Source organism: Rhipicephalus sanguineus, chromosome 10 (assembly GCF_013339695.2).
Source record: "Rhipicephalus sanguineus isolate Rsan-2018 chromosome 10, BIME_Rsan_1.4, whole genome shotgun sequence".
NCBI classification, from domain to species: domain Eukaryota; kingdom Metazoa; phylum Arthropoda; class Arachnida; order Ixodida; family Ixodidae; genus Rhipicephalus; species Rhipicephalus sanguineus.
Genome location: NC_051185.1, coordinates 98,665,938 through 98,692,230, shown reverse-complemented (window position 1 = coordinate 98,692,230; position 26,293 = coordinate 98,665,938). Strand labels below are relative to the sequence as shown.

Sequence of the window (26,293 nt, the reverse complement as noted above, 5' to 3'; positions counted from 1 at the left end):
CACGCAGCAGGTTTTATACGCCTGTCAAGTCGGTATCATAAAAAGAGACTGCAAGCATGACGCGAGAGCGAAAAAACGAGGCGAGCAGTTCATCTTGCTTCACAGTGGTTAAAGCTCAGCTAGCTGCCTCGCGTCTTAATCAGCGGGTGATTCTCCAGCGGCACGGAGGACTTGACTCTAACCTTCTCAGGAAACAGTGCCATGGCCGTATAATTTCTTTTTTTCGCACGCCGCAAACGTTTGTTCACGAAAGTACACGGCTGCTACTGTAAGCATGCCATATCAAAACAATCATATGATTTGTAGTCCACACCGCGGAACATCGATAGCGTGTACGGCTTCATTTCGGAGTGCATGTGGACCATTTTTCATCTTTAACATGACAGAATGAGACACACCTGGAGGTATAGTCCTACACGGTGTAATCGCGACTTGGGAAATGCATTTCGCTTTGAGTCGGGCGTCGTTGTCGTCGATCGACTGCTCTTCACCATTAACGTGATTGACGAGCCTTTCTCCTTTTCCCAGTGAACCACTGATATCCTGTCAACATAGAAATAAGATCCATACGTCTACGTCTATCGATAACGTCTAATCAACATCCCCATAATGTGCCATCCTTACAGTCTAGGGAGCCGACGTATTATTAACGTCGTATGCACTTCTATCTTAGACAAAAACTAGACGTCGCAAATGATGTCGCATATACGTGCTCACAACATCAAATGCATTGCAAAACTTTCTGTCGTCTAAACCGCTTTAGTTGACGTTTAGAATGATAAATCTATTCTGGCATGTAAAGTCTAGAATGTGCTCGAAAATAAATGGACATGTAACGTTCGAGCGTGCGTAATGCCTTAATTGCGCGAGGAGATAAAGCGCGCGAACGACCATAAAATTAACATGCGTGGCGTTATAGTGCTGCCGTACATGATAGCGCGAAATCATGCAGCCCGAAGGTGCTTTTAAGTGTGAAGCACTTTAGGGGCCTGGGCTGTCGTCGCTTGGCGTAACGCAAGCAAACCACATATAGAAAAATAGAAAAGAGGAAGCAAGCGAGAAATAGAAAGAGATGGAAAAGGAAGAAATAGGAAGAAATATAAAAAGGGCAAGGGAAATAAATAGATAAAAATAGAGGAGAAATAAAGACAGAAAAAAGAAAGAGCGGAGGAAAGAAAGAGATAACTCAAGAGAAACAAAGCAGACTTCCCAGCCCCGCACTTCCTTCAGGCTTGGCACCACTAGTGCAAAGCTGCCTTAATTTATTTTTTTAACCCTCGTACTGCCCCGTTTGAGCAATGGAGCAAACATACAAGGTCGACCACATCTAGTATTCAAGCCAGTAAAACCAGAACATTTATTCAACTTCACCAAGGAAACATATGTGTCGTCTGATCAATGTATCGATAAACACAATAACAATTTTTTTAATGATGTATGAAACATCAAGTTCTTTATATGAGGGCTTCAATACAAGCTAGAATGAGGTGTTCACCTTGGATGTAGACGAGCGTGCAGGGCATGGCTGCGGCTGCCCTTTGATGCGAAAAAAAATGTTACAGCAAGTCAAAAGGTACGTTCTTTCTCGAAGCGCTATGTATAAATTCAATATAACGCTACTATACAGTTCTGTACACATTACACTCTAAATGAAAACACGGGTGTCAAGAACACTAAAAAGAGTGTCGGGGTGCCTGAGAATGCTTTGAATATATTTTAAATATCGCTACTTTAAAACTGATTTTGGTTTCGGTATTGAGAGGGCGGCTACGCTGTGAGGTGTCAAGTCTTCCCATGACGTCACGGGGAGACTGGCAACTCGTGAAACATGCACCTGCTGTCCTTTGCTGTCAGTCACATGTGGTTCATGATGAGTGAACAGTTGTCCAGCACCCCGAAAGTGATTTCTGCGATTTAGGCTGCATGCAGGACGCAGATATCGCAAACCGTCATCTGTGCATGGCGGTGGAGCTGCCTTGCAGATGCTGGGAGGTGAAAACTTCAAAATCAAACTAAAATATTTTATAAGTGTTTCCCAGCTCCCGTTTGGGAGAGCGTTAACACTACATGCCAAGAAAACCAAAAACGTCTGTTTTGCTGCACCTCAAAATCGTATCAGTACTCCTTTAAGCTTTTCGTTGCGCCAGGCAGAGCGAACAGAAACGATGAATTCCTTAATGATTGGCTCACACCCACTCTGGGGTTTGGCCAAGAAACTATTGAATTATATCTAAATGTAATCACATATGAATGATGGACTGTTGAATTATAGAATTGTTGGAGTGAATTAACAGTGATAATGTAAACTTTTGAAATGATCATCACCGTAAATTGACACGCGCTCTCTTCGTCCTCTTTAATCTCAGTCCTCTGCTTCGCTTCCAAAACACGTGCGCCGATTTCTCCGGCGCGGCCTGTAACAACTCTGATGGGTGAGAGAACAAGTACAGGGAGAGAGAGGAAGAAAGATATAAAGAAAACGAAAATCATCGCAAAAAGAGAGAACCAAAGAAAGAGAACAAAATAGAGAAAAAACGTGGAAAGAAAGAGGAAGCAAGAGAGAAATAAGAGAGACAGTGAGACAAAGGTAGGAAAGAAAGAGGTACACATAAAGAGAAAAAAGATAAAATGTACGAAAAAAAAAGGAAAAAAGAAGAAATGCAAATATGCCGCGACCAAATGACGTTGAAAAGAAACATACTTGAAAGATACAAAAAATTTGCAGTGGCTTAGCTCGGCTACGCCAGGATATACGTAGCGTTAGCAAAGGTTCAGCTGATTATTCTGAGCTTTCCAGATTTCCGCAGCACGTTTAGCTTTCCGCAGCACGTTTAGCTGTTCCTATTCTTCTTACGCTGAAGCGCTAATTGCCAGGCAACTACTTCGGGGTGCGATGACATAAGCTTCTCGGCTCTTCTGCGCCGTTGAGCAGCATTTGCGCTCTCCTTCTCCATGGCGTTACCCACCTGCAAACGCCATTCAGAGGCGCTATCAAGCGGCACCAGCGCACTGTCAGACGGCGACTGCACAGCGAAGGCGAATACACCATCTCCCGCTAAAGGGGACCATGAGTAGATGCGAAGCTGGAGCATTTCCACGATCACGTTCCGTTGGCGTTCGTTGGGCATGCTACCGAGCTCGCGTCGTGGAACGCGAAGAGCGACGCTACGCGCGTCGTATCTTCCATCTAGCCTGGCCGTTAATTCTCACAGGGCGAGCGGGGAACGCGGTCGACAGGCGGGCGAGAGGGGGCAGCGTAGGAGAGGAGAGAGAAGGGGAGGGGACGCGCATCCGGTCGAGCTCATCGCGGCGTTGCGCAGGAGAGAATTTCGGCGTGTCTAGCCCGCGTTTCAGAGGAAGAGTGGAAAGGGGGAGGGGAGAGGGGAAATGGGAGAGGGTAGATGACAGGGGGAACGGTGAGGGGGAGTGGAGAGGAGGTGTGTGGAGAGGGTATGCGCATGCGCAGTAAGAGACTATACACGCGCTATCCGCACACCCGCTCCGCACGTGGCGGGACACCTGCCTCCCGCAAACGGAGGAGGAAAAACCGGAACGACGCCAATCGTCGCACACGGGGTACCGGTTTTTCCTCCTCCGTGTGCGGGCGGCAGGTATCCCGCCACGTGCGGAGCGGGTGTGCGGATAGCGCGTGTATAGTCCCTAAGGGCGGTCACGCCGCACACCACCACCGGATTGAGCTCCGCCTTAAGATACTTCGCATCTAATAGCTGCGCGCGCCATGGCTACGACGTCACCCATCTCGAATGCGCAGAGGAGCAGCGGCGAGTCGCGCGCGCATGCGCAGCACGGCTCATGATGACCCCCGCGAAACCTGCTGTGGCTAGGCAAGTGTAGCTAACGCTACAAAACAGAATAAAGAATGAGAAAAATCACACCATCTCCCGCTAAAGGGGACCATGAGGCGATGCGAAGCAGTGTTTCGGCATGTAGAGCCCGCGTTTCAGAAGAGTGGTGAGGGGGAAAAGGGAAGTGGAGAGGGGGAGGGGAAAGGGAGATGTGATGTGGAGAAGGGGAAAGGGGAGGGGAGGAAAGGGGAGAGGAGGAGTGGAGATGGGAGGTGGAGAAGGGGTGGGAAAGGGAAATGAGAGAGGGAAGGGGAGGGGTGATGTGGAGAGGGAAAGGGGAGAGAGGGAGTGGAGGCTTGCGCATGCGCAGTAAGGGTGGTCACGCCGCACACCACCACCACCACCACCACCGGATTGAACTCCGTCATAAGATGCTTCACATCTAAAACTAAAGCGAAACAAAAGAGGGCCGCCCAGCTCCGCGCTTCTTTCAGGCTTGGCACCCAGCTGCCTTAACTTTTTTGTCTCTGAGGACACCCACAGTGCGCGGGCATTTCGCCTCCATCGAAAGGGGACCACCACAACCGGGATCAAACCCGCGTCCTTCAGGCCAGCGGTCAAACGTCGTAACCACTCAGCAACAGCGGCGGACTAAATCGAAAATTCCGTAGTGTAGTTATCAGTGTGCTTTCTGCGTGGCTTAAATGTCTTGTACGCGCACTGGGGATGGCGTCAAAGCAAGAGATGCTTGCTATAATTAGGTATTATAGTAGATTAGAGTATTGCTTTTCAGATGATATGTGCTCGATTCTCTTAACTTGTGGGCACGCGACGTAGTAAAACCTGGCTGATGTCTCATCGTAAGGTTGAGAGAGCTATGAAGGGGCCAATTAACACCTGCTATACAATAACACTGCTGTAACAGCAGGTAAGTAGTATTGTTTGCAACCACCTCAATTCAGCTCACGTATGCAGATCAGCTTAGACGCACGCGAACACAGAGAATTCTGTAAGGCTATCCGCACAAAAAAAAAAAGTGGTCAACAAGTTTCTTGCCATCATTTTGTCGTTTCTCTCCGCCTCACCTTGTAGGCGCACCGAATACGCAGCACGAAACCTTGCTCTTCCGCTCAGTGTACCGTAATTGCTTGAATTTACAGCTACCTATACGACGTTGTACCATTATAGGTACGTGTAAATTGGCCTCTTCATAATCGCTGAGAACGCAGGGAAGTAATTGACAGACTAAGTTGCTGCAAAATATTGACGTGTCGCCGTGTTGCTCACGGCAATCAGCATTTTATAAACGGTGCCCGCTGCCAACCGCCGACTGCGTTAGCCCACCTACCTACGCCGAACAGTTTGTCTGCTTTGCCGACTGACATGGCCTGACAGCGCTTAAATACTTACGCACTTCGCTAGAAAGCTAGCAATGCAGGAGCATTGGCCGCCGGAGATCACAGGCTCAGTAACAACACTTCGCAGCCGCACTACTATTTCTTGAGCGTCCAAATTCACACCAGACGTTTACGTGCACGGACAGTGCAACATTTATTTCATCGTCGACCTTGCACATCGCGACAACCGAAACGAGGTACTCGGAAGCAAAAACACTCTCACCTTTTACAAAACACCACACGCAGACAGGAACAACGGAAAATAAACTCAAGACACAGCGCTGATGCACGGCGTTTTGACATCGCAATCTACAAAACGCAGTTGTTCCAACAGCAACCCGCACATACGCGCATGCACCTCTAACCGGCTGCCATCTTTGCCAGTGTGATGATCATGATGATGATAGTGAGGCCATTCCCTTTGTTACAGTGTACTAGACTGTACCTTTGTAGCGGGCGGGCACCAGCCAATAATAAATAAATAATACAATAAAAACAACAAAAACAAAAAACACACATACATTTTCCTTTTTTTACTGCTTGCGGCGCGGTACGCGTGATTGGTCCGAATCACTCGCTTGCTGACGCATGCACGACTTGAGCCAATCACGCGAGCACGACCTATACTCCCCTGACCTGCCCAGATATCCCCATCTCCCAGATATCCCCACCTTCTGCCGCTAGGGCCGTAACATACGAGCGTCGTGGCGCTAGTCAGCACCTGTTCGCTGACGTCAGCTTCAGCGTTCGTGGTCATATTTCGGCCAACAGAGCCCTCATATTGCGTAATTCTTATGCACAAATGCAAAATAATTCGGCAATAAATATACTAAAAGTTATTCAGAAATTTTTCGCAATTAAATGGACGTGACACCACATAGGCTGTCCTACAATATATGTAAGTCTACGGGTTTCCACGTTTGTCAACCAGTGTGCAATAAATACTTAACCGCACTGAATAGCTTACTTGACCAGCCGTCTAAGTGAAGAAATAGTCACATATATGCCGTCAGTTCATCACACAATGCAGGCGTTCTTATTCGGCGCCGTCCAAACATCCGCAGAGTAGCAGACGAACAGGTTATAGGTGCTAAGCGCCACCAACGGTGCGCGGTTGAACGAGAGCGGGGACACGCGCTCCCATAGGAACCCCGCCATCTGGGCAGGTCAGGAGTACAGTAGGTCGTGTACGCGAGGGCAAGCGGAGGAGTGCGCTCATAGTTTCCGTTTCTCTATGGTGCGCTTTCCCATGCGCTTTCCGACTCAGTGCGTGCTTGCCCATCTTGCTAGGCGTACTTCCAGCACGTTTCGAGCGGTCTCTCGTCATCCGGCATTTCTTTCCGATTTGTCCACTCTGAGCAGATTTTTCCCGTCTTCTTCGCTGGAAGAAAAGATCAACAGGAAAGTATGTTTCCGAATATGCGCCGCGGTATCGCTTGTGTAGCGTTCGTAGCTGAAACTTGAAAGTTAACGTGTTGTCGTGCGCAGGCAGTGTTGTAAATGAAAACTATGCCGACTATGCCTTCAGTGTTTCATGGTGAACGTATATGTTTCCAAATATACCCGTGTGTCGCGGTATTGCACATGTAGCGTTTGTAGCTGCTATAGTTAGCGGGTTGGCGTACGTGCTTCGCGGGCTGTGATGTTAATGAAAACTATACCTTGAGTGTTTCATGTGTTAGTCAAATATGCGCCGCGGTATCGCTTGTGTAGCGTTCGTAGCTGAAAGTTAACGTGTTGTCGTGCGCAGGCAGTGTTGTAAATGAAAACTATGCCGACTATGCCTTCAGTGTTTCATGGTGAACGTATATGTTTCCAAATATACCCGTGTGTCGCGGTATTGCACGTGTAGCGTTTGTAGCTGCTATAGTTAGCTGGTTGGCGTACGTGCTTCGCGGGCTGTGATGTGAATGAAAACTATACCTTGAGTGTTTCATGTGTTAGTCAAATATGCGCCGCGGTATCGCTTGTGTAGCTTTCGTAGCTGAAAGTTAACGTGTTGTCGTGCGCAGGCAGTGTTGTAAATGAAAACTATGCCGACTATGCCTTCAGTGTTTCATGGTGAACGTATATGTTTCCAAATATACCCGTGTGTCGCGGTATTGCACGTGTAGCGTTTGTAGCTGCAATAGTTAGCGGGTTGGCGTACGTGCTTCGCGGGCTGTGATGTGAATGAAAACTATACCTTGAGTGTTTCATGTGTTAGTCACCAAGAAGTGTATGTAGTGCACGTGTCAAGCTCTGAATTACGAAAGTCTTTTTTGCTTGTTAATTCGTAGTGTCATACTTGTGTTATAATGTCAAAATTTGTTTCTCACAGTCATATTCGGAAAAAGGCCCGTTGTGCAGTTGACAGTCTGTTTGAAGCTTTAGCAGAGCGTGACTCCGTAGCGTCACATGCACCGTATCTCCAGCATCAAGCACGAGGCGAAAGTTGTGGCAAAATACGCAGCTCTCGAGTAACTATGCCTATGCAGTATTCATTGGGAAGCGAATCGAGTGAAGCAGGATCGAAACTCGATTGCGGTGGTGACTTTGATAGCGAGAGCAAAGTCTCGGTGGACGGGGTCGATGGAGGCCTGGAACATGAGGATAGCGTTGGACGAGGAGAGTGCAACGTTCTCAATGTCTTTCCTGGGTCTAATGCTTTGGAATCGCGAGGAACGAGAGATCGTGACGTCAGCAGTGAGTCACCTACCTTCGCGAAAAGTCTGGCTAAGTGGGCGGTGTAACATAACATAACTCAGCGATCATTGACGCCTCTCTTGCGGCTCTTAAGGTCACATGATTGCTTCAGTGGCTTACCAAGCGATGCTCGTAGTTTGTTGGGAACCCCCCGTAACACTGCTGTTGCAGCAGGTATTGTAGAACTGTCTCCTGGAACCTACTGTCATTATGGGCTCAGGAAAGGGCTGGAACACATTTCGGGCTCCGCAGAGCGTGTCCCAGATGTAGTACCCCTTTGTTTTAATATAGATGGGCTTCCTTTGGCAAAGAGTTCGAAGCAGCAGCTTTGGCCAGTGCAGTGCTGTGTCCGTGACCCAGACTTGGCTGATGACTTGCAGAAACCTTTTCTTGTAGGTGCATTTGTGGGTCCTTCAAAGCCAGACTGTGCTAATGACTTCTTGAAGCCATTTGTTTCCGAGCTGAAGGAGCTGCTTCAGTCTGGTATATCGGTATCTGGGAAAGTAGCAGAAATCAAAGTCAAAAGCATCATCTGTGATGCGCCGGCTCGGGCTTTTATATTCCAGATTAAAGGACACAGCAGTTACTATGGCTGTCCAAAATGTACAGCAGAGGGTAGCTTTCGTGAGAAAGTAGTTTTCTCTGCAACAGTAGGTAGACCTAGAACTGATGAGTCATTTCGTCAGCAGGAGGACATGGATCACCATCTGGGAGTAACAATCTTGACTGAGCTACCAATAGACTGCATCATATGTGCACCACTTGATCTAATGCATCTGTTGTATCTTGGTGTTACGCGTAAACTTGTGAACCTGTGGTTTTCAGGACCTCTCAATGTTAGAATCGGGCCACTAAACCGAACAGAAATATCAAAACGCAGCTGTTCTCTTGAAAAGCATATTCCTCAGGAGTTTGCACGTAAACCGAGGTCATTTGATGAAAAAGACAGGTGGAAAGCTACTGAGTTCAGACAGCTCTTGCACTACACTGGACCTGTGGTACTTGAAGGCAACCTTTCTGCTGCTGCCTATGCTAATTTCTTGACACTGCATGCAGCATCAAACATCCTTAGCACACCTTCTCTCTGTCATGAGCATGCAGACTATGCACAAACTCTTTTGGAGCAATTTGTCAATGGCTTTGTGGAATTGTATGGTGCATCAAATGTCTCGTACAATGTTCACTGTCTTTTGCATCTTGCTGCTGATGCAAAGGTGCATGGTACTTTAGAATCTTTTTCAGCATTTGCTTTCGAAAACAATTTGCAGATGATCAAAAAGCTTCTTCGCCGGTCAGGCTGTCCCCTCCGCCAATTGTACAACAGGTTAAAAGAAAGTGACAACCTACAGAGCGTTTCCTCATCTTGCACTGTTGATGGATATGAGCTGCTTGGTAGCCATGAGGCAGCTGTTACCCCTACAGGCTGCATGAACCCTCAATATAAGGCAGTCAAATTTCGTTCCTTTACGGTTACCCTTAAAGCAGCCAACAACTGCTGCAAAGTTGGAAATGCGATTGCCCTTGTTGACGCTATAGCACACAGTAGCCAATATGAGAGCCCTTGCATTGTAGGAAGGCAGTTTCTAGAAGTGAAACCACTGTACACACAACCGTTTGACTCTACTAGGCTCAGTATTGCTGTTGTTGACAGGCTTTCAAATGTCCAGTGCTGGTCAATCACTGACATTCAGAACAAGCTGGTTATCCTTCCTTACCATGATAAGTTTGTAGTTGTACCTTTACTTCATACGAGCTAGCTCGAACACTGTTCCTATGTTGAAAGAATAAACGCTGTTTATGTTCTAGCTCGTTGCTAATTTGTTGAATGCAGGCTACAGCAACAAAGAACTGAAATTTGTGCTAACATTCTGATAGAAAAATATTTTAATCTCTTCTAAAAAATGCATTCAGCATAGCGATGTTTCTTCATGCTGCCACTTAAGTGAGTGTATTAATGCCGGCAGTGTCTGATAGTAGCTGAATAAAGAAAGGTGGTGCTGACATTATGTCATGTTGTAGCTTCTGCAACTAAAAATTTCTGTACAACATTTATAATTTTGTTACCTTTTTATGAAGTTAGTTTGGCAGATGAGATGTCTAATATGTCCACTGAAATCTGAGAACACTGTAAAACAAAGGCAGTTGTTCGCGTTAGCTTTTGCGAAAAAATTTTAACCAGTCGATGTTTATGTTCATTTTTTGTCTGAGAGTGGTCACAGACAATTTTTTACAGATGCGCTTTTCCATTGTGGAATTTACTGAAGAGAAAACAGTAGCTGTTGTGCCCAACATATGGATTGTTGGTGGCAAATGCTATTGGCCACCAGGACCTGGCTGCAAAATGGCAACTGTTCAAAAAGCAAAAGCCCCCAACAAAGACTGGAAAATGTACAGCATTGTGGTGAAAACTACCTACAGTAAGTTTATTATGGATAGCTTTAACTTGAGTATGATGCATGCAGTTTCTCTGAATATGCGGGTTCTTATTATAGGCACATATCAAGAGGCTCGTAGAAATCTGGATCAAGCTCAGTACTCTGATGTTGAATCTGAGCACCTTCAGAAACGGAAGGTTAGACTGACCCTTTGGTTTACCATCATGCTACTCATATCGCATTTATGTTCTTTTTTCCCCACTCCTCGAACCTGCTGTGCAGTTTCGAGACAAAGCCCACAGTCTGTTGTTCTGTCTTTTTAATAAGGTGTCAAAGCCAAGTCGTTACATCAGCGATGATGAAGTGCCCACTTTTCATTCACACCTCACTGGTTCAAATGGACCGTCCACAGATGAACGTAAGTTGTCATACGAAGACATTATTCTCTTTTGTAATATTCCTTTTTGCATGCAGGAATGGAGAACACTTGTGCAAATGCTTGCGACGAATTTCACGAAGGAGGAAACCAGTTGCAAGAGGTTGGCAACCAACAGAAAGGACAGGCAAGCAGCAGCTCACCCTTTTACAATACGTCATACTAAGTCTCTCTTTGTTGCCACACTCGGTCAATGCTGCATATTTCTTTTTAAAATGTCAAAGCCAAGCCACACCTTCAATGATATTTTGAAACCCCCCAGCAGCTTTCCTGGCCCATCTGGTTCAACACGTAAGCAAATAAGTCCTTAAGTGTGCTTCTTGTCTGACATGGTTTTGAATTTGCAGACAGAGACTGCGACACTCCGGCAGAAAACACTGAACGTAATCATCCACATTTCTGGCCTCATCTTCAGTTGACTAACTACTCAATACTTTGCAGATCTTTCAAGTGACTGACGAATCGGAACATGGTTGTGGTAAGCATTGTACTTCCACTTTCCTTATGCTGGAGAGCATATATTAACTTATATGTAATTTTAAAAAAGTATCCTTTTAAAGGCGCCATTGAAGCATGTAAATCAATTTAGCTGTATCTAAAACTTAAGATTTCTAGGCCAAGTTGTAGGGCTGCTAGGAGCCCAGCACAATAAATTGCATAGTTTCCCTTGAATGGATATTTAGTCATCCCTATATTCTGGGCAGCTGGGTGACGTTGCAGCACTTTCTTTGCAGAGATGCTGGATGGCCAGGAGACTGAAGCTGGCATGCGTGACTCTGGTAAACTGTGAAAGCTTCTCGTTAGTGATGTGTTTTCAGTTATATATGTGCCCCCGGTAAACTTATCAGTCCAGTACTGACACTTTTTTAACCAAACCTGCATTAAAATTTTCATGTTTTGTCTGCAGCCATGGCTTCACCTCCTGCACGGGCAAAAAACAGGAAGGCGCTAACCCCAGAGGGTACGTTCAGCATCAACTAATGAGATTTTCATAGATATTGTCTGGTTAAAGTGCAACTTTGGATGCATGTTCATGTTGCCAGGTGCAATGTAGGGCTAGTATACTTGAGAGGAATTAGTGTGCTGTTTTTTGTTGTCAATACAGCTTTTCACGTATTCACTAAAGTAAAGCTTGTCTTATTCCTCCACCTCCGTGTAGGGTAGCCAGCCAAGCCAAGCTTGGTTAACCTCCCTGCCTTTCTCCTTCGTTTTTCTCTCTTTCTATTCATTCTTCCCATGTGTGCCTGACTGATTAGCATACATGAAATTTCTGTAAAGGACTCCCGACATCGAATGTTAAAGCTTGAAATGTTTGTGTTCATTGATTGTCTAGCGTACACAGGCATTACTGACTTGAGCACATCGTTCCAAATTAATGTGGTGAATGTTGCCTTTGAGAAATTTTAATTTGGTTTTGAATAACCGTGACTGTTCATCTGAGTAGGCAGCACATCTGGATATTGTCACTAGTATGATTAGGACAGGGGCCTCCTGTGATGTTTAACGATTAATGAGAGTATTCTCAGTCTCACAGACAAGTTTGCAGCGTTATTCTTCACTCTGTTGTGTGGCTGCTGTCAACGTGGTTCTGGCTGTTGGCACCAGTGCATGGCTTTTTTGAGTACTGTAGCAAGGAATTTTTTTTCAAAAGGGCACACTCGTGATAGAAATGTGGGTGCTCGGCAGGTGGGTGTGTTGTGTCGTTTAATTGTTTACAGAAATTTCCGCGCTAACACTTGCCTGGAGTGTCACACCCTAACTTCCACTAAAGCATTCACATGCACTTTCAAGGTCGCCAAAGTGCAACCACATCTGGCCACCACGTCGTCCGTCTTTCTTTGTGTTTGTTAAAAAATTTTAGCGCTGTTCCCCTTCTTCGCACTATCTACCAACTCACTAGCCCAAGCTTCAACCTTAGCACATCTGGCATTATGGCACTCCCCTGTGGTAGGCCACTAGTTTATAATTTTAGGTGGGAGTTTTGAGTGATGTCGAAATTGATCATAATTATACTTGGATAGTTATGATGCATTACAATATTTGAAGTTCAATTTTGGGATTATCAGAGCTACAAATTAGCACAAAAGTCACAAACAAAGATTGGTTGTTAGGGGTCTGCAGGCTTTTTGTACCATTTTATTTCAGAGTTCCAGCATGAAGTACTCGTGAAGCTGACAGTGCTGCGAATGGTTCAAAAGCAGCATGGGGAACTTATACATGGGCTGATCGGCCGGCTTCGGTCCAATGCTGCCAAAGGAAATGCACCTTTAGTTTCCAGCCCGTTCTCGGAGTACGAGTCACTGAAACAGTTCGATAACAAGTTGACTGGCCAGATGAAAGATGTGCTTGTAAGTGCATTGAGGTTGTGTGTTGTGTGTGTTTTGCTGTCTGAGGGCCACCTAATGTCTTCCTTCTTTTCAACACTAGTGCAGTGTGTAAATCCTCAGCCACCACTGAATAGAATTTTAATTTGTCCCCTAGGTTACATATATTTATAGAAAATTTGAAGTAGTCGATGTACTCTTTTAGTAAAGCCATTATTTTTATATATATATTCATGAGATATGTGCAGTTTTTAATTGCATGCTTACGATAAGTGTATATTGGCTTGCCTCTATTTCAGGTGGAAGAGCTTGCCAACAAAGGTGGAATCAATGCTGCTGCGTGCACAAAAAGAATTCTTTGCTACCTGCTCTGTGACAATCTTGCAGCGGAATTCTCATGGCTTGGAAAAAAAGGAAAGCGTAGATTCAGCGAGCTCCGTCTTGCCTCTTGCATAATAAGTAAGTGTTTTTCATGTACTTGATTGATAGCTTCTCTTGTTTCCTTGGTGAAAGAGGTCTCTCCGTTCAACTAAAAACTGTCAGGTGGCTGCCATTTGGACTTTGCTTTAAATGTTTTAAGCATCATGCTTTTGCTTCTAGGATTATAGAAAAGGGAGAAGGCAGGGAGGTTAACCAGACAGCAGTCCAGTTGGCTACTCTACGCAGGGGTATTGTTGTTATAGTGTTGTTACTGGTGGATCCGGAGGGGGGGGGGTCAGATGTCCTAACTCCTTCCCCTCCTTAATTCTTGAAAGCCGAGTGTGTGTGTCGTTATCAATGAATAAACTTCGTGTTTAGTCCCTCTTAAAAACGGGTGGAAGAGAGGTGAAAGAAAGCTGTCTTTTGGTTTTGTTTTTGCTCCTATCGCAAGGGTTCACGGCAGCACAGTCACGTTTGCATATTTATACCAATCAATAGAATAGTGAAATATATACATCATTTTGAACATGGAAGTAGAGCTAAGATCGATAAAGGAACAACATGGGGAATATAATCATAGCGGACAAAATATTACTAAATAAGTCACTTGCATTTACAAATTTTTACAAATTTAAAGCTTTAAGTATCAGACTTCTCATTAGCTGCCCCCCCCCCCTGGACAAAATCTTGTATCCGCCTTTGACGGTTGTCATCGGAAAGAAAATCAGGCTGTTGGCTTGATTGAATGTTTAAGTTGGTGTCACTTTTGTCTCTCAATTATTGCTTTGACTTTCTCAAAGGTGCTGTGCAAAAGGTTCACGCTGCAAATGAATTTGCCATAGAGGCAGCCATTCGAGAATGGCTGCGTCATGCCCCAGCAAGGCACAGGAATGCAGCAAGAGGTAATAAACCTGCTATGCATTTTGCAGTAAGCTTAAAGGAACTGACAGCTAATTTCTGCAGTGCCCAGTTTTTTTCTGTTGCAATCGAAGCTCATTGGTCACAGTATCCAGTCAGTGTGATGTAAATGGAAAGCACTGTAGAACGTTTTTTAAAATTTTCTATCTGCTTTGTAGATTGAGTTCCCTACCAGCAAAATTTGCTTGGCCCAAGCATGGTAAATCATCAGTGGCCAAGCTGTCCATGAATTGAAAGTTATTGGAGGCCAAGCAAAATACGAGCTTGGCAGTTGTAACAAGCCTACCATTGGCCAAGCAAAGGAAGGCCGTGCTTGGCAAATCATTGGAAACACCTCTTGCCATGGTTGGCACTGTAGTGGAACACCATGCAATAACCAAGCATGTTCTAGATATGGAGGCCAAGCATTTTGGCCAATGTAATTTCTGGCACATTTTTGTAGTTTTTCGTCTTGAATAAAATTTGGTGCCCGGCTACATTTTTCTACATTTTTGTCTGTACCCCCACCCCCCAAACAAGTCACAAGGCAAATATTTCTGGTGCTTCAGGTTTATTTTACACTGAATATATACAAGGCAATACGCCATTTTTATATTCCTTCCTGAACTCTTGCGATTATAAAGTGTTGCTTGGGCTTCTGTTGGAGTCTTTCATCAAGGTGGCACGCCGTCTTTGCATAAGTGCACCTTCTTGATCCACAGCGAACGTGAGCCACCTTTTTGTTATGTCCGAAACAGCTGCGTCGGTTGTGTTGAACAGGGTACGTCTGGCACCTGTGAAATACAAGGAGACAAAAAATCATGAGCTTCTCTTTAAAAAGTCATTTCTCAGGCTTTCAACAATTTTCAACACATAGCGGGAACATTTGTTGGAAGGCTAATCGGTTATGCATGATTATGAAGATCAGAACACATGCACGGACAGGAATAGTTGATTGGACAGCATGATACATATTTTTTTTTTCACTTTCAACTACAAGCTTATTAATGGAGTAGCTTGCGTAGTTTTGTGAGAACCCCATCAATATGAAACAAAAGATGAAGAAATACAACAAAAAATGTCCCACTTAATCTTCTATTCTGGCACCCTCTTCCAGAACAACATATATTCTTTCAAATTATAAAAGATCATACTTTTTTTGCTGATAGCACTATGGAAGGAGCATTGGCGCACGAGCACTCTATTATGTCCTTGTTTTCTTCCTGTACGTATGTCCTTTGAGATTTATGAACGTTGCTGGGATAGTCGATGTACCAAGATGTTGTAGTTGCCGGGGAGCAGATTCTGTTGAGTCCTGCTGCTTAGCAGTGCTGCTGACTGTTAAACAAAGAAATTGGTTATGTGCTCTGGTTCTCGGCTCCTAAAAATAGGAACTCCAACAAAACAGAAAATAACATGATCGAACACTGCACTGGAGAAGCATCTTGGTAGTAGTGAAACTGTTTGTTTCAATGCTGATTCTTGCTCCTGATGGCACAAGTTGGCAGTATTCATGAAGGCAGCATATATAAACTCTGAAAAATTTGTATCAGTTGGACAAGTTTCCAAACAAACATCAGTAATGCAGTATGTGCAAATATACTGGTCGTGGTGAAGCATCTTCTAAACAACTACGACCGAAATATCACAACATGGAGAAGTCTACATAATACTGAACCTCATAATGAGAATGTTGTCCTGCAGAGCAGGAGAGAAAACTAGAATTTGTTTTTTATTGACACTTACCAAGGAGAAACAGCAGCACATTTGCCAGGCTTTTAAATGCTAATTTGTTCTCAGAAACCCAGCTGTACTTCTGTACGACCATTTTAGATACAATGTGCTGGAGCTCTCTGTGCATGGCATCTTTAGCACTGCTGCCATCTTCTAGGGAGAAATAGCTGATCTGTAATAAAAAAAAGCAATAAATAAATTATTAAGTTTATCAAAGAAATGTTACACATGTTTAAAAGCTTGGAAAGAAGTCTTTATTATATTCAGAGGTTGTGGTGCCAACAGAAAGACAACCTTGCAGTGATAAAACAGCATTATTTCATCACTTGAAATATTCATACATTCTACGCAGTACTTGTGCGGACTGACAAAATCTATGCCTTCATGGTGGAAAATTGTGATTAAAAGTAATAAAACCCAGTAAGAATTCAGCATGGCAATGTGGCAACGCGAGGCGCTCCTCCAGAAGCGAACGAGAAATAGCCGCGCACGCCGACCATACGCCACTCGCTGCTACGTGTTAAAGGGCATAGTATACGAAGCTCGACGCTGCTTGATACAAAGTACGGTCATACTGCACACTAAGTGGAACCTTGCATTTACCGAGATGTAGCAGCTACAGACTCGTCAGCGGCTCGGCAACTGTCTTTCGGACCATGCAGGGGGCAACACCTCAGGTGGCAGTCCGTTCAGTTTGTCATATCGCGAATAGTTTTCACAGAAAACCGTGGATCGCTCATGAAAAATTAGGCGAATTGAAGCGATGCTCGAACACCGTACAGAAGAACGTTTGACATATGCCCGGTTTTCGCTGGTAACATGGGAAAACTACGGCATGTGCAATCACACACATTGAAAAGAGTTAGGACTACACATGCACTACGTACGCAGCATCCGCGATTTTCGCCTCAGTGAACCTCGTCATCGAATCCCATTTGCATAGAGGAAACAGGGGCAAATAGAGAGACTGCTGAAATTTACTCACCTTCTATTTCAACTTGAATTAGAAGCTCGTCGCCCCCCTGCACAGCACACCTCCACCTTCAACCAACGCCATGCGAACAAGGAACAAGGCGCCGCCGCCGGCCGCGCCGCGCAGTCATACACGCGTGGTTGGAGAGTGTATTCGGTACATGCGAATACACGCTTAAAGCCACATTAACTGCAATATTTTTGATGACTTGTGCACTATTATACAAGCGCATAACGGCCGCTGCAGTTTGTAAATTCGTGAAAATTGCCTGTTTGGATGCATTGGTGAACTATCTTTTTAGCGCACTAAGGTTGTGCACAGGCCGAACCGTGCCGCGCGCGGGAAAAGGTGCGAAATTCAAACGTCGCACTGCGCGCGAGCGCATGTACAGGTCTGGTCCTCTGGATAAAAAGAAATGAAAAATGAAGTATTCCGTAGAGCAATCAGAGCGAACTGAATTAATGACCGGAAAAAATATTAGCACGTGGCTATTCGGTAGCTGTTTGTAAGACTTCACGACAAACTGTGCTAGAGAAACGGACACAACCGCTCTTCCGTCTCATTTTTTTAACCGCTTGTACGTCTTCGTGCGTCACGAATTTCCATGGAGAAGAATAATACAAAGAAGTGAGTATGCTTGATGGCCAAGCGCATTCCGAGAACATTGGCCAGCAACCATGGCACATTACAGAAAAGCCCTTGGCCTCCATCTTAAATGTGGCAGATATCTTTCAAACCTTTTGTTTCATTCTAATAAGTGGTAAGAGCCAACAACTACGGGAAACACGCACTTAAAAAATAAATTGGCCACTTTCGCTGCCATCTTATCCATATTTTGCATGTAGGCCATGCCCTTTTCTATCACGCTGTCAGGGCATTGGCCAATGAAAACGGAAGCCGATGGGAATCCAAGATGTGTCCAATGATCGGCCATCGGCCACTGCTGGTAGGGTTGTGCTTGGAAAACATGCTAGAAACAGTGATATGTGAGCATGATAACAATCATATGCCAGCATTTGCGAGAGTTTATAGGCTATATCAGTAGTTCTGCTCATGCAGTGGTGGCACCCATTTATGGTAAAACTAGTAAACAGCTTTTTGTATCTCACATGAAGACTACAGTATATGTAATCACTCTTAAGTTTGCCTACAAAAGCACTTGAGTGCATCTCCATGCAATCATGGACACCACAGTTCACAGCAGGTGTGCTGTTCCACCGTTGCCGTGATGCTGGCTTTGCTTCTCAGAACATTTTTTTATCTTGTAATGCTATGGAATAAATAAAGTGCACATGGCTGTGTGACATAAAGACCACAGTTTAAGCAAGAAGTATAATGTATTAAATGACAAGAAATGGCATAGTTAGCTCAATTCTCTGTCGCATTGTACCAAGCCTTCCCTGCAGAAGCGGTACATGCGTTTTTTTTTTAACTTTCTATAGCACTTTATACTTCCTACTTAAATCACAAGCACCATGATAAAAATAGTCCCAAAAGTTAGTTTTCATTTCCACTAGAATCTTGTGACATGTTCTGATCAATTGTTGAGCCCTTTAATGGTTATGTTTCTCATCATATTTGGACGTTAAGTTGCCTCTGAGAAATTTTCAACAAGTTGAATGTTATCCCATAACTTTATGACACAATGTGGCAGACAATTAGGCATACACTGGAAACTCAAATGTGTGTCCAGTGTAGCTCTTATCTGCTGCACTTTAGTATGAAAACATCACTCTTTGTAGTATGATGTTCCGAAACAGAAATTTACAACGAAGCACGAATTAGTGAAAGGTCTTTGTATTTATTTATTGATACTCTTCAGGCCCAAGGGCATTTCAGAGTGCTCTTTAGCTTCTAGGAATAGCTATACTTACATATGCTGAAATGAGTAACGTGGTTATTGCTCATGTATGCATTATTAATCTGCATTTGCTGTGTTTCTGCAGTATGCATCATCTTTCTTAATTTCTTCTGCTAAGTTGAGGAGTGGGGCATTATAATCCAAGCCAAGCATTTTTTTTTTTCATGGTAATATTGAGTAGCAGTACTGCTGGTATGCTCATGCTTGGAATGTCTTATAGTATTTCTTTTCGCTGTTTTTGGATAGCTTATATTGACTCTCTTTTTTGTTGTATTCTTAGGATCAAGTGGTTGTGATGAGTAGCCATGCAGCATGATGAAGCCTTAAAGGGGAACTTCGTTGAAGACTTTTGTTCAGCAATTTTTCATTCACATCACTTCGAAGCGTTCAAGGCGAACTTCATTGAAGACTTTTGTTCAGTAATTTTTCATTCACATAACTTTGAAGCTTTCAAGGCGAACTTTGTTGAAGACTTGTTCAGTAATTTTTCATTCACATAACTTCGAAGCCTCCAAAGTGAACTTCGTTGAAGACTTCTGTTCAGTAATAATTTATTCCCATAACTTCACTTACATTACCCTTACATTCAAAGACTGATTTCATTTTATGTTCAATAAATGTGTTTGAAAACAATGTGCTGTCTGCTGCAATAAATCTCTCAGGTCTTGGACTCAGCATAAACATGCAGGTTAGACGGCAGCTTGTGCTTGATGATAATGCCAGGCTGGTTGGGGCTTTCTTTACCAAACATTGCTAAAATTTTGTGAATGAGTACTTTTTTTCTATGCACTTCCTCAGGCTTGCTGCATGTATAGTTTTGGGTGCTAGAGACCTGCGCTCCCACTGCAGTCTGGCTCTTAGCTGGTGTGCTATACTTATAGAAAGCATCAACGCCGCAATCCGGCCAGCCTCACGCCTTTGATGCTTTCTATAAAGTATAGCCGAGCGGCAATAAGCAAGACTGCCATGGGACCGCAGGTCTAACACACCAACTACATGCGGTAAGTGTGCGAAGTGCATGAAGAAAGCTTTTATTTACTAAATGACAATGTCTATGTATATCTATTAAATGTCCATTCAGTGTTCATGTGTAACGTGCCTGCAACCTTACTCGGTCAAGCTTTTTATAGTTGCGGGTACATCTAATCTTCGTAATTTGGATTTCTATGGATATCTAAGCGACATTTACAACGTCCACGAGAAACATACCATGGATGTCTACACAATATTTGTGGTTCACTGGGTTATCAAGTTCGCTTTTCGGAAGTGCTTGTCCAGCTGTGAGATCTTTTTGAACCCGCGCTGCGGGCGGTACATTTTGAGGCGCCGCGAGAGCTCTGCACGTGCACAGAAGCGAGCGGCAACGCGGTGGAGAGAAGGGAAAACGCGCGCTGCTGACACCTCAGTTTCTATCTTTCTGCCAGAGATGGCGCTGCCTGTCAGGAGCAGCAGTGCCGCTTAGCGTGGCGTGGGAAGCCTATATCTCGTGCAAGGTAGGCTCCGGATCGGCGGTGTGTCTTGGGGATGACACAAACAAGCACACAAGCACACAACACGGTTCCGTGAACGCAGCGTTTAACACCGATGAACATGAGCGTAGGTGTCACAAATGTTGAGCAGTGAGCCCTGACCCGATGCTGTTATCACTACGCCGCTTCCGAATGCGTCATCAAACTGAGTAAAACTCCTTCAAGAATTTCCCACGTGCAAGCAAGCGTGCTCCAGAAGCTTGGCGCGTTTTGAAAAAGCGCCGACGGACTGTCGTCTAGTCGGAGTTGCGCTGTTCGCGGTGACACTAACAACAGAGACGACCCAACTTTTGATGTAATTTTCTGCTTAGTCGATTCCACTTTGAAACATGTGCTCTAATATAATTAAAGTTAATAACTTAAAGCTTGTGTTCTAAAGGGAGAGAGAGAGAGAAAGGAAAAGGAAGGATAGGAGGTTAAAACGAGATATTGCATCCGGTCTGCTACCCTGCACTGCTGTGGGGAAATTTTGGTCGCAAAGAGTGTGTAAGAAGAGGGAGAGAGACCGAGAAAAAAAGAAAAGACACACACCTACAGGTAGAAAAGAAAAGACAGAAAGAACTTACAGGAAGGGTGTTCTAAGTACAGTCGTTCAGAAAGGCCTGTGGAATGCAAGAAGCCAGAAGCGTTTGCACGGCCTTCTTCGGCGACGTTAAATACTATCGACGGCTTATAGAGTTTTCTCTTCGGACAGAGATATCGGTCGTCCAATCATTCGAGCCCGTTGGAAAGGATAGTCCTTCTGCTTTGGACAATCGCAGAATATAATTCCAATTATTTCACATGTTCCACAGCGATGGCAGGCTTCGCAGGCGTACAGAAACATGGAATTTATGTAGGTAAAGCTATCGAATAGATCATTTTCAAAATTGTAAAGCTAGCTTTCCTGCGATGCAGTTCGGCCAATTAATGGCGGCCAGTCACGTGTACAGCGTGTTCAAGCGCAGTTTGCTTGCACTATATCGCCGAAAACGCAGCCACTGGCAAGGCCACTCGATTAAAAAAGAAGCGGTCGTGCCACAGGTTTCTGGATATAAACACGCATAATACACAAGCCCCAGCACGATCTTGTCTCCACTTGAAGCGGATTAGGTTTTGCCATTAGTTGGCCAAATGTGTAGCTCAGAGAAGCGCAGTTGCAGACCATGTAAAGGGTCTGTAGACACCTGCACCGGAAATGGTGCAGATGTCCGCCTTCAGACATAATTCCCATATATAGGCTTAACCACGTAAAGCATCACATTATGTTGTTTCTTATGTTTTTCTTGTATCGAGACTGCTCTAGCGGATGGACGGCACGCTGCAGTTGTATGCGTCTCTACTGATGTGCGTGCCATTGTGATATGCGTGCCTACGGGTTTATAAATTTTCTTTCAAATCTCCCTGCCTCGCCCGAAGGAAAGCTTCCGAAGTAGTTTTAAAAAGAGTTTATTCACTCACTCACTCACTCGCTCACTCACTCACTCACTCACTCACTCACTCACTCACTCACTCACTCACTCACTCACTCACTCACTCACTCACTCACTCACTCACTCACTCACTCACTCACGTCAGCACTTCAATACGCCGGCGATGACCCTTACGGGTTTGTCTAATTATCCACCTGCACTGAACATTGCGATTCTCCATTCTGCGTCCTCCTCTACCTGCAATCCGGAGCTCTGTGCAAAAAAGGTAAGAAATATTTACTTTCAGGAGACCCTAATAAACACATTGCTAAAAGACGCAATGTTTTGCCGGGAATGTTATTCATTCGCTGTCGCTATCGTGTTTTAGACAAATTATAAACGGCGTGCTTCACGGCAAGCCGCATTACTTAGTTGAGAAGCTATGGCGATAGAAGGTGATAAGGATTAAGTATAGCAGTTCTATCAAAGTGGTTCCAAGCGCAGTTCTATGATCGGTGCGTTGTCCTTGTAATAGGTTGATGATGAATCAGCCTAGATCGATAAATTGTGCTCTGAGAACTCTAATCTCGTTAATTTCGCCATCATAGGTTTAATAATAGAGGACAAAATCAATTTCATAGTTTTATTTTAAAATTTCGCGCCGAAATCTTCACGCGTGACGTCACACATTTCACAGTGTATTTATCGTTTTTGGGTGCCAATGGCTCAACAAAATTACCCCAAACTTGGTATGTTAAGTATATGGCCCCCTCGAAGGTCAATTCACTTCATTTTTACTGATTAGGAACTACGTAGTCCCTAGTAGGTGCCATCAAGACATGTGACGGCACGGCCAATGGTGCGGAAACTTCAAGTGGCGTAACCAACCACATTTTGTTTTTGCACCTTTTCTCGCTTACTAAGCGTCTGCTCGCAGTAAGCGTGGTGTTCTTGGTATCGTGAAAGAGTACTTTAATAATATGAGAAAAATCGTTTTGCTCTTTAGTGTCCCTTTAACGTCAGTGGCACACAGCTCTGTCACAGTAGAGTATATGGTGCTACAAATTATTCACTTGTTCTAAGCACAGGCTCAGCTGCTGGGTTCTCAGCAGCTAAGGCCTGCTCAACACTAAAAGTATAAGCACAGCAGCGTGCAACTCTTGCGCAGTAGCAGAGTGCGTTGCACAAGGTAAGAGGCTGGGCGTGTAAGCACGGCCACTAGAGAGAAGACACGACACCACAAACGTCGACTAACATTCTGGAAAGGTACACGGAGAGGGAGAAGAAAGTAGTCAGGAAAGCTTTTGTGCGCATGTCCAGGCAAGAGGCCATACCTATCAGTCCAGCGCACGTTGGGGTCTACGTGAGAGATAATTGTTCATGCATCTGATTGCTTCTTTATGCAAGTTAATTGATGGTTGGCTAACGGGTGCGCTACCACTATTATCGATATGCCATGCCTCAATCACCACACGCGTTTCTTCATTCCTGTGTCTGTACAAAAATGCGCATTCACCGAATTTTGGCGTGCACTTACAATCTCGAAAATGTAAAGATAGTTGAGAGGGTGAGCCTCCGGTTAGCAATCTCTTATGTTCCGCTAATCTCCTAACATAGCGGACCGCCTGTCGTGCGTAAGAGAGGTCGCAGCTATAAAGAACCTTACACACCACTCCTGTATGGCAATCAGTGAATTGTGTTTTGCTGTTGTGTTTTACGAAACAAAGGTCTGTCCGCTTCTTGTATATTACACGATTATTCTTTCTCTGCACAGTGACGCATATCTTACCTAACTTATTGGTGGCCGTAAAAACAACATCAACGCCGTATCTACCCCCCACTTTCTTCAGCCTGTGAGATATGCGATGAATGTAAGGAACGCCTACGACACGTTTGTTAATGTTGCTTCCTGCAGCCATGGTCGGACTGAAGAAAACGAACATCTTTAACCGTTCAGCGACAGTGGCCACTGCAACACGAGGATAACCTGCATCTGAGCGACGCATAACCTGTGTGTCAAAGCTGGCGCTCATTTTGCGCTCACACGACTTGGTGAGAGAAGACTTAAGGCATGACACGGCTATACCGTTTTCGAGTGCCTTAGAAAGGTTCGACGAGAAGTTTAACAGCGGTTTAGACGATCTAGGAGAATACTACAAGAACACGTGGTTCTTCTGAAACGGTAAGGGAATGTCTAGAAATTGTGTTTATTTTTATTCAGAGGCAATTTTTACAGCAGGGCTGTTAAGGCTGAGGCTGGTCGTGTGTCGTAGATACAAAATTATCATCATCATAAACCGGCACGCGCCATCTTCTGCCTCGTCTTCATCGCCTTCCTCTTCTGCCTCTTGTGCATTACAGAGAGATATATAGAGAAACGAAGACATAAAAAGAAACACAAAAAAGAGAAAGGCAAGAAACAGAGAAAAGTCAGAAAGACAGAGAAATAAACAAAGAGGGAGAGAAAGAGATAACAAGCAGCATACAGAAGAAAGATTTCAAACAAAAAAGATAGCAAGCATAGCTATGTATAGTCCAGTATAGAATGTATAGTTTGCCGTGGGGCGTATAAAGACTATCATCTTCATAAACCGGCACGCGCCCTCTTCGTTACCTACTTCATGCTCGTCCTCTTCTTCATTTTCTGCTTCTAATCCACGAGGTCTGCTGTGAACCAGCCTCGCAGGACTTTGTGCAAGGTGCGCAATTTTTTTAGATGAGAAGCAGCTTTTGCTCGGGCTGTGTCCGTCCTTCTATTGGCGACCGTCCGCTCATCTCCCACTATGAAAACCATGTGTGCTGGCACGCGTTAACGCATTCGGGCCTGTCTAAGGGGCTGGGTAAGACGCTGTAGCCTCTCCCCCTTACACTCTCTCAGCAATCATGTGATGGCATCGGGGAACGAGATTCTGCAGACGCGCGATGAGCCAGCGCGCTGTATCCAAGTCAGAACGCGCTGGCAAGCGCTAGCGCATTCGGGCCTGTGTAAGGGGCTGGGTAAGACGCTGTGCCCTCTCCCCCTTACACCTGATGGTGTCGGGGAACGAGATTCTGCAGACGCGCGATGAACCCGCGTGGCGTGCCCCAACAAGAGTTTGAGACGAATAACAGCAATATCAACTACAGTGAATTCATGGTGTGCTTCACATGCAAGGATGCATTGACATCGGGCAAGGTGCGCGTAATGAACCGAAACTTTATGTCGACCCATGCGCTGCTTCGCATCCCCACATGGTTCCCTTTAGTGGGAGATGGTGTAATTTTCAGAGAAGTTCCGCCCTCGGCCATCAAATTCAAATTGTTCGTTCACGGCGGTAACCAGGGATTCAAAGTCGTCGTCCCTACAAAAAATCATGCGTGAGCCAACTATTGAATAACTTGCTTAAAGAAGAAGTCAAATACATAAGTAAACTCTCACGTAGACTGCAGGCGTACCGGATCGATAAGCATCGCCTCTTGCCTGCGCAAGCGCAGACACGTTTTAACGCGAAAGCGTTAAAGTGCTCGTTTCGCAGAAATTCCAGCGTAGGCGTCGGCGTCGGTGGCGTCGTCGTTTGTGAACGAAAAAACGTCCATCACCGAAAAACTGAGAAGGATGAAAATAAATATCTTCGGTCCTATTGAGGATGGTACCCGGGACGTTTGCGTGGCAAGCAAGTGTCCTACCACAAGGCCACGATGTTACTTGCAACTGCTTCGGAAAAAAACACTACATAAATGCCATGTAGTGGAAGGAGTCTCCTTAACGCATTTTGTTCGCCAGGTGTTACGACGAAAATGAGCCCATTCGGCAATTAGTAGGCTCATTGGCAAGGCCATCAAACTACGTTTTTTGCGCGACGCCATGCTTTGAAAATAGCCGTGACAGTGCCAGTAGAGCACCCATCGCTGCTAAATACGCACACAAATTTGCAAACAGCTCCAAAAATGGACAACTATGTCCATCTACGGGAAAGCATATTGTTACGCCCTGTCTTTTTAGAATGAATACTTACCAACTAGCTCAGCCATCTGTTATTGGAAGCAATGCTTTGCCTCTGATCTGTTGCCGCAGACAGCGTTTCGCACTTTGGAAGGGTACAGTTCGGGCGCCAACATGCGTCGAAATCTTGCAGGGTTTCATTCCGCTCGACTTTGCGCCAGTATCGTTATCCAGATCTCACGGCCGACTGTTCTTACTGATAACGCGGCAGCAGTGCTGTTCTGATTATGGCCAGACTCTGTAAGACAAAAACCGGCGCGTTTCTTCGGCCGGGTAATTGCAGATAGCGCGATCCATATATTTTTTCTTCATGCTGGCTACCACACAGTGAGCCTGTTTCAGGGCGCAACTTTTTGTGCGCGCAACAGTGTAGCCACGTATCAGTTTTCGGATTTCACAGGCTTTGTTTATCAACCGGAAAAAGATGAGCGCGCAATTAGTACGTTGTTGCAAATAGAGAAGTTAGATGTCATTTGAACATGC

General features: G+C 44.9%; 2 protein-coding genes and 1 long non-coding RNA gene across 4 annotated transcripts; 2 read left to right on the top strand and 1 right to left on the bottom strand.

Moving 5' to 3' along the window:
* Nucleotides 1–9,959: 9,959 nt before the first annotated feature.
* LOC119407230 (uncharacterized) lies at nt 9,960–10,905 on the top strand. The gene is made up of 4 exons (XM_037674110.2): nt 9,960–10,305; nt 10,381–10,460; nt 10,591–10,681; nt 10,738–10,905. Exons 1-4 carry the CDS (start codon nt 10,071–10,073, stop codon nt 10,863–10,865), a joined length of 534 nt encoding a protein of 177 aa, XP_037530038.1. The 5' UTR covers nt 9,960–10,070; the 3' UTR covers nt 10,866–10,905.
* Nucleotides 10,906–11,330: 425 nt separating this feature from the next.
* LOC119372228 (uncharacterized) lies at nt 11,331–19,370 on the top strand. 2 transcript variants are annotated; one of them, XM_037642709.2, is made up of 6 exons: nt 11,331–11,478; nt 11,607–11,660; nt 12,845–13,041; nt 13,323–13,482; nt 14,244–14,345; nt 19,189–19,370. In XM_037642709.2, exons 1-6 carry the CDS (start codon nt 11,436–11,438, stop codon nt 19,209–19,211), a joined length of 579 nt encoding a protein of 192 aa, XP_037498637.1. In that variant the 5' UTR covers nt 11,331–11,435; the 3' UTR covers nt 19,212–19,370. The 2 variants fall into 2 exon arrangements, with proteins under 2 accessions (XP_037498637.1, XP_037498636.1); XM_037642708.2 differs by having other exon boundaries at nt 11,340–11,478; nt 12,845–13,047.
* Nucleotides 14,901–17,155, bottom strand: LOC119372229 (uncharacterized). The gene is made up of 3 exons (XR_005179475.2): nt 17,060–17,155; nt 16,087–16,246; nt 14,901–15,134 (listed from the first exon to the last, which is right to left on the bottom strand). It is a non-coding gene; the product is annotated as an uncharacterized LOC119372229 (long non-coding RNA).
* Nucleotides 19,371–26,293: the final 6,923 nt, after the last annotated feature.